The following is a 7,965-nucleotide window of genomic DNA, read 5'->3' as shown; positions in this document are numbered from 1 at the left end:
AATCAAAATCTTTATTTTTTTTCAAGTTTGAGTGGCTAGTTTCCGTGAGGCATTTGAACGCAGCATAGCCATAACAACAGACCAGACCACTCCGGTGCGTCACACAGCGCGTCACGTGGTGTCATCTGGACCAATGAGAGAGCGCCATTTCTCAACCCGGAAGAAGGACTTTCCTGACAGGTCGGTTGTTTATGTTTGACAGGTTTCTGGTCGTCACGACTCTTTGTTGACATTTTTATCTCTTGTCAATGGATGCTCATAAAAAGGAGTTTATGTGTGTCCTAGTCGGTTAATGTTAAACGCATCTCCAGGTTGGTATTCAGTTATTTTGTCTGACTTTAGTTGTGTCGCCTCGGTTCTGCTCAGCATCAGGATGTATTAGCTAGTCTGATTCTCTGACTCAATGCTAAACAAACACTTACAGTTCACGTTTGTGCTGTTGTAGGGAACTCTCCTACTATTATCTGGTATCAGGGGACGTTTTATTACCAATGAATGATGTCTAGGTCAAGTAAAACTGTATAAATGGATGTAAACTATGTGTGTGTAGTGATGGAAGAAGTATTCAGATCATTTGCAGAAGTAAAAGTATTAATAAGATGGGATATAAGATATTCCTTTATTAGTCCCACAGTGGGGAAATTTGCAGTGTAAAGCAGCAAAAGGGGATAGTGCAAAAAACAAGATGCATCAGCTAACACATTAAAAAAGAGCTAAACAAAGTGTAACAAAATATGAAACATTTAAATAGAAGGAAGTGTAAAAATAGGAGCAGTATATACAGTATTGACAATAAACAGACTATTAACAAAATTGCACAAGTGGAAAATGATATTGCACAGTGAGAATGAATGAATGAATGAAATTCCACCTGAAAATATCAGGTTATTGTCAGTTTTTTGGTGTGTTAGTGGTCTACTGGGAGCAGTGCTGGTTATGGAGTCTATACCACACTGTGAAAATACTTAACTGCAAGTAAAAGTCCTGCATTCAACAGTACTTGAGTAAATGTAACGTACACCTGCCAGAAGTCTTTTAGTGTTTTCATAGCCTCTCTGGTCTCTCTTGTGTGTTTCTGTCCAAACAGCTTCACCCAGTCAGTCCATGGACGCCGATCAGCATGAGTCAATCGATCTCAGGTCTCCTCCAGTGGACCCATCAGCAGCTACAGGAGAAAGCTGGTTCCCTGGACCCCCTCCACCCATGTATTCCTGCACCCTGACCCCTGAGCTGGTGCACAAGGCACGGGAAGAGCTCCAGGAGAAGCCAGAGTGGCGTCTACGGGATGTCCAAGCACTGAGAGACATGATACTGAAGGTATTCATACAAACACATAACAGTCTCATTCCTGTTTATGTGCCGGTAATATTTAAAGGAACAGTGTGTGTAACATTTCGAGAGATCTATTAGCAGAAATGGCATATAATATTCATAACTATGTCTACAATAACTACTCTGCGGCTCGCGTTACCGCAGTCTTGAAAAGGGAGGAGTGAGCGTAGGGGTATCCAGTTGGTTTCAATCTACAACCACACCACTAGATGCTGCCAAATCCTACAGTACACACTGTACCTTTAAAACAGGACATGGCAGTTAAGTAGAAAACATCCCTAAAATTAGAAGATTTTGTTCCTATAACCACAAAAATGGTTGGCATTGCTTACTCAAATTCTCAAACTTGTATACTTATTCTTTAATTACATATTTATGTTTTTAATCGCAAGCAGGCAAAGTTCCTGTAAAGATGTGAGTTGTGGGAAATTGAATTAACAGAAAACAAGCAGGCTGATTTACAAAAGCCAACAATGCATACACTTACAAAATGAAAATGAAAATGATCACTATCAAAATGATTTTAATTACTAGAATACAATAAAACAAAAACCTTAAATAATCACAATGTGTGGTCTAAAGAGATGGATCGTCTCTTAACTTTTTAAAAGTAGGGCTGGTGATATTCTGTGTTTTTGTTATAGCTATCAAATCCCACGAAAAGATCAAAACATACAATGTGTTACTTTGTCTGGAATACTTCTGACTTCTCTGGCCTGTGACTCTCAGCCCAAAGCACATTTGTTCCTTGTGAAGAAGTAAATCTTTAAAAATGAGTCATAAATGTATTGACCTTTATCGACACCTGCTTTGTTTTACTGTTTTCGTCATGTTTACCAACTCTTTATCCGCGGAGCTCATTTTTTTTCGCCTCACTCGTCAGGAACAGCCCAATCTCAGGACCCGGCTGGACGACGCTTTTCTCCTGCGCTTCCTGCGGGCCAGGAAGTTTGACTATGACCGGGCCCTGCAGCTGCTGCTTAACTACCACGCAGGCCGTAAGGCGTGGCCGGAAGTGTTCCAGGACCTGAAGCCATCCACAGTGAAACACGTCCTGGACCTGGGCTTTCTCACTGTCCTACCACAGCCGGACCCCAACGGGAGATACATCCTCTGTCTCCGACCAGGTTGGTATCTGAATTGAGCAGTTTTATAATGAATTAAACATTTTATAATTACTGTTTATCCATTTAGCTCTCCCATTATTCACTCGACCTCAAACTCAGTGTATTTTTTCTAATCTTTAAGTACATACTGTATGACTAACTCTTCCAGTACGGGCGTTGCATATGATGTATGATTACTCAACTCCTTTTACAGGGAAATGGAAACCAAATGATTATCCGTTTGTTGACAACGTGAGGGCCCTTTATCTGACTCTGGAGAAGCTTATCCAGCCAGAGGAGACGCAGGTGAACGGTATTGTCATCTTAGCCGACTACACCGGTGTGGGCATGTCACAAGCGTCCAATCCAGGCCCATTCCTTGCCAAAAAAGTTGTGAGCATCCTCCAGGTGAGAGATCTAACATCTGATGATAGAAATAAATCATCTGATAGAAATCTAACATCTTATGATCTGATGACACTTAAATGTATTTTAAAAATGTACAATTGATAACATTGATAACATTCAGCCACTAGATGATGCATTCTCCCTCCCCCGTTCCATTGCATTTACTTCACAACAAGTTGTTGCCAGGAACTTAACGTCAGTCTCAGCCATTTATCTGTTTTTTCCACACTAACAGACGACCCAGAGACACCACGTGACACCAACGTTGTTAAACTATTGGCTCCCAAGCCTTGTTAGAAGAGGGAACCAAACATCTGATATCTTCCACAGTGATTAAAAAAGCATTTATTTTGGACCCGTCAAATTTTTGAAATGATCAATTCACAATTATATAATTTTTTTCAGGAAAAGCCAGACTTTTATTCAGCACCTTTCTAAAGGCTCTGTGGATGTATTATTTCCCAAAAAATTATTTGTCTACATAAACATGTTATCAATAAGACCTTTAAAATTAAATCAGCAAATACGTTTTTCTTTTCTGGAATGGATCAGTGAGTGCAGCATTTACACTAAATGTCTTTTTTTGTAATGACACAGCGGTTAATATGATTAACTTTGTTATGGTACATGTCCACAGCCTCCGTCCTTTCCACGCTTCCCATTCATAGTCTATGTAAGGAATGCATGCAATGCAATACATTCTGGTAGCGTGGCAGCGCGACTCGAGAGACGGGGTGTCACGTTGACCGCTCCTCATTTGCATAAAGTTGAGGTCTATGCTACTTTATGCAAATCACAGGCGACCGACGTGACTCGCCACCTCTGGAAGCTCCCAAGAAAGGTTTAAACTGAGCATTGTCGATCCAAAATAAAGACAGATTCAGCAACTGCGTGGCTTATTTCCCACATAAAATGTTTCAGAAACACATTTCGGTGAACTATTTTCGTGATATAAGAGAAGAAAGTTACCAAACGAGCCGCCAAGTTGGTTGTGGTTTGAAAGCTGGGAGCAGCAGCTCACGAGGGAAAATGTTCGACCAGTCAGGTGCCTAGTGCCTTGTGTCTAGTGACAGCCCATCAAGCGTCCAATGCTGGGAAGCGAGGCGATCCCTCTCAATGAAAAACGCCCCTGTGGACATGTACCATTAACACACTTGAGAAAAAACCCCTTGTCATTTACAACAGCGGCTCTTGAGCACTGGCTGTTGAGTTTTGTCGTGACTGCGGAGTGTGAAATATTTAAATGTTTGACAAGGACCAGCTGTGACTGTTCTGAATGCAATTTCTCTTCTAATTCACAGGATGGCTTTCCAATCCGAATCAAGGCCGTTAACATAATAAACGAGCCCAGGATTTTCAAAGGCATCTTTGCTATAATTAAGCCTTTTCTGAAGGAGAAGATGGCGGAGAGGGTAACTATTGTCCTTGAATTGTCTCTGACTCTTTTGTCTTAAACAAAGGATTATTTTGAATCGTGTGCCTCCCCTTTTATCCGCAGCCTGTTCTCCAAAATAACGGTCTATTTTCATCTGTGAAAATGGAAGGCCAAGCATTTTCTTTTCAGGGGAATGAACTGAAACCAGCGGCTACACAACCCTGTATTATCCTAAATCTCTTGAGAGGGGTTACTTTGTGTTAATTTAAACCTGCAGTAACTGGTTTTTATTCATTTTGGGCCAGTAGAAACCAGATTTAAGCATAACAGTGACATGTTATCACCTTTTAAGTTTAATAATATGGCATACAGATGCTTATATACACAGATACAGATTAACATTAGCATTAATTTTACTTATGAATGGAAAATGTCTGTCTCTTTAGCTGCTGAATGCTCCACTATGGTCACCAGCTAGCTGCTAACTGTGTCTGGCTGGGAGCTGGGAGCTTTGGAGCTGGGCCGGTAGTGTATTTCGAGTTTTTCGGCTGAAAACAGCTTCCTGCTGTGGCCGAAAACTTTATAATGAGAGTGAACCAAAACAGTAAAGTTATAGACTGAACAAAAGAGCTGAAAGAAGCTATAAATCTCCGTAGAGTTGACAGGAACTGACCGACACCTTTCAAATGACATGAAATATTGATCATAGCCACTTTAAGTAATGAGGCAGATGATGTCACTAACATGGTATCTGTGCTGTCTCCTCATCCAGTACATCCTCCACGGCTCGGACCTGCGCTCTCTGCACGGGAACATCCCCCGGACGGTACTGCCGGAGGAGTACGGCGGCACCGCGGGCCAGCTGGACTTGCATTCGTGGTCCAGAGTGCTCCTGGACTGCGAGGAGGAATTTATAGTGGAGTTTTGCCAGCCAGATCCACTAGAGGGCGTGGTGCTCCCAGACTCCATGCTGTATGAAGGACAGCAGGCCAGCGGGCAGGACGACGACACCTTCAGGGCGCTACGCTCTCAACTCTACTACTGTTACTGATGCAGACTGTAGACGCTCCCATCACTGAGAGGACATTTTCTGTTTCATTTGAAACAAGTGTGTAAACTTTTACAGAGCAAGTTGCCAATATTAGACATGATTTATTTTACTAACTAAGCAGCACTACTATAGGTGGATAGTCTTCTGTAGTTTACACGTCGCCCAGCATTCATTCATGGTTCCAAGGCAGCTGCAGGTTCAGGCAAAGAGGCTTTTGACAGGAGCCGATGCATGTTTGGCCATTATTGGTGGCCCCTCTGTTACGTTATATCTGGTACTTAAAGGGATAGTTTGGGTGTTTTGTAGTGGGGTTGTATAAGGTACTTATTCATAGTCACTGTGTTACCTACAGTAGATGACGGTCAGCACGCCCCCAGTTTGGAGAACAGACAGGAGTTACCACTGTGGACGGGGCCGGCAGCAAAACATATTTTAGTCACCTAAAAAAATCAATATCAGTTTAAGTGTACACTATATTTAAAATACTTTCGCCGGTTTATCTTGCCGTCAGACAGCCCTTTCCGACAAGGAAATTAAGCTGTTGTATCCATCTATGCTCTCACCAAAGAGCAGTAGCATAACCTGCTCCGGAGCAGGTTAGCCGTTCAGCATAAGTTACCATGGTGATCTACCCCAGTAAGAAGTAAACCAGCTTCGTAGTACGGAAAACCCAGAGTTAACCCTGAAGTTACCTCGATAACGCCAAATCCTGTTTCGTAGTACAGGCCTCAGCAACTCGTGTTGTGCGAGGTAAGATTACTGTTTTATTTTCAATGGAGTCTGGTGGCTTTTGCAAGAGCATAGCTAACAGCTTCAGTTCCCCGTCGGAAACATAGACTGTATGCCTGTCTCACGGTAAGGTAAACCGGCTGAAATATTCTAAAATAGCGTAACCTTAATATTGATCTTTTTAGGTGAGCCTTTCTTTTAGGTGGCTAAAATACGTTTTGCTACCGGCCCCTTCAACAGCAGTATTTTGCTTTGCTCCCGGGAGATAACTCCTTTTTGCTTCTCCAAACTGGGGGCTTGCCAACAGTCATCTACTGTAAGTAAAACACTGACTATGGAAAAGTACCTCCCACTTCAAAACACCCAACCTATCCCTTTAAAGGATATGTTCACATTTTTCAACAGTCAGGCGCCCATGTGTACACTGAAGCAGGTTTTGCCTAATGTTATCATTCCTCTTGTCCATACTGGCCGTTAAAGGATCCCTTCCTAATGTGCTTCCAATGTAATGCAAAATCCACAGTCCTTGTTTTGTTTTTAATAGTGATGGCGAGATGCAGTTTCATGAAGCATTGAAGCTCCCCAGGAAATTGTTTTGCAAAAGGGTTCACTTCACGAAGCTTCATCTGGGCTTCATATGCACAAGAAACCACCTATCGGTCAAAGAGTGTAAAACAGGCAGATATTATTACAGATGTGAGGCAGTGATTTAACCGGGGACAGGGCTGTGAATGTGCTTGTGTAATTATAAGAAAATGACAGATGGGGAAACGTTTTTATTCATGAACAAAAAATTCTTAATTGTGTTTCAGCTTCGGGCGTCTTCAATGACGTCATTGGTCTAAAATGATAAAAGCCTTGATACGCGCTTCACAGAAAACTTTCTGGATTACTTGACACACACTCCGAAGCCTCGGCACAGCACGTAACATCACTAGTTTTTAGCCCAAGCTGAAATGAGGCTTCGGCAGTACCAGTTAGACAAACTAATGGGTAACTGTAAAATTGAAAGTGCTTTAAGTATGAAATTCCCATTGATTTGGTTAACTAAGGACGCTGCAGCCTCATATTAGGACCAGGACTGTGGATTTGTCCCCCAGCATGCTAGGAAGGGACAGGAGGAATGATTTCAGCAAGCAAGAACTGTGTCAATGCACATATGTGTGTATTGTTTAAGACAGACTTGGGAAATGTGAACCTATCCTTTCATATTTTTTCCACTGTGGAAGAATTATAGAAACGGTTTCTCAAGCTCCCAGCTTGTTTAGGATCTGCGTACGGCTGTTAGCGCTCTGTCTGCGTGGTTACATCACCCCACAATTCAACAAAAAAAATGGAGAAAATGTTTGTGTATGTAGCCGTCTAATACATTGCCTTAAACTGTAGATTACCCTGTGTATCATAAATCATGTTGGATGTGTGTTTGTACAAAAGCAATATATTCATGTGTATGCTCATCAGGGTTTGTCTTACATAAGTTAGAGAAAGAATAATAGATTTTAATGTTTTTGCTCAATGTATAACTCTTACACAGCATTTCAGGGCCTTTGTTTAGTTTTCTCTATCTTGAATCTTCTGAGAGGATTATTTTTTCAGTTCAGATAATCTGCCTTACGTTGTTTGTTAACCTTTTGTTGACCTGTTTGTGTTTTTTTTATCACTCAGTCTTATCACCGGGACCATCGCTGATCACAGGAGCTACATAAGGAAAAGAACATTTACTGTGCCCCGACTTTATAAACATCTGGTTTGCCAAATTTCCCACCATGCCATGTACACAAATGTGCAATGATGTTGGATCTGTTTCCTTGCGTTAGCCCGAAGCTAACTCTTTTATATTTTTATTTTAAGCATGTGACTATAAGCTATTGTGTTGCAGGATATTTATTGTTGGTAGCAAAGACAGTAAAGTAAAGCTCAAACGAAGAAAGTGCTATTTGTGTCTGGTTTGTGCTGTGGATGGA

The 7,965-nt window shown here is 41.6% G+C and overlaps 1 protein-coding gene across 3 annotated transcripts; it reads left to right on the top strand.

Moving 5' to 3' along the window:
- Positions 1 to 47: 47 nt before the first annotated feature.
- ttpal (tocopherol (alpha) transfer protein-like) lies at positions 48 to 7,935 on the top strand. Of its 3 annotated transcripts, XR_012594899.1 has the most exons (7): positions 171 to 311; positions 1,088 to 1,317; positions 2,216 to 2,459; positions 2,653 to 2,846; positions 4,148 to 4,258; positions 4,994 to 5,329; positions 7,667 to 7,935. XR_012594899.1 is itself a non-coding variant. In XM_074643342.1 (6 exons), the coding sequence occupies exons 2-6, from the start codon at positions 1,105 to 1,107 to the stop codon at positions 5,270 to 5,272; spliced, it is 1,041 nt and encodes a 346-aa protein (XP_074499443.1). In that variant the 5' UTR covers positions 48 to 180; positions 1,088 to 1,104; the 3' UTR covers positions 5,273 to 7,935. The 3 variants fall into 3 exon arrangements, 2 of the variants coding, with proteins under 2 accessions (XP_074499443.1, XP_074499442.1); XM_074643342.1 differs by having other exon boundaries at positions 48 to 180; positions 4,994 to 7,935; XM_074643341.1 differs by having other exon boundaries at positions 4,994 to 7,935.
- The last annotated feature ends 30 nt before the right edge of the window (positions 7,936 to 7,965 follow it).

Source organism: Sebastes fasciatus, chromosome 8 (genome assembly GCF_043250625.1).
Source record: "Sebastes fasciatus isolate fSebFas1 chromosome 8, fSebFas1.pri, whole genome shotgun sequence".
Taxonomy (NCBI): domain Eukaryota; kingdom Metazoa; phylum Chordata; class Actinopteri; order Perciformes; family Sebastidae; genus Sebastes; species Sebastes fasciatus.
This window is presented reverse-complemented; position numbering and strand designations above follow the sequence as displayed.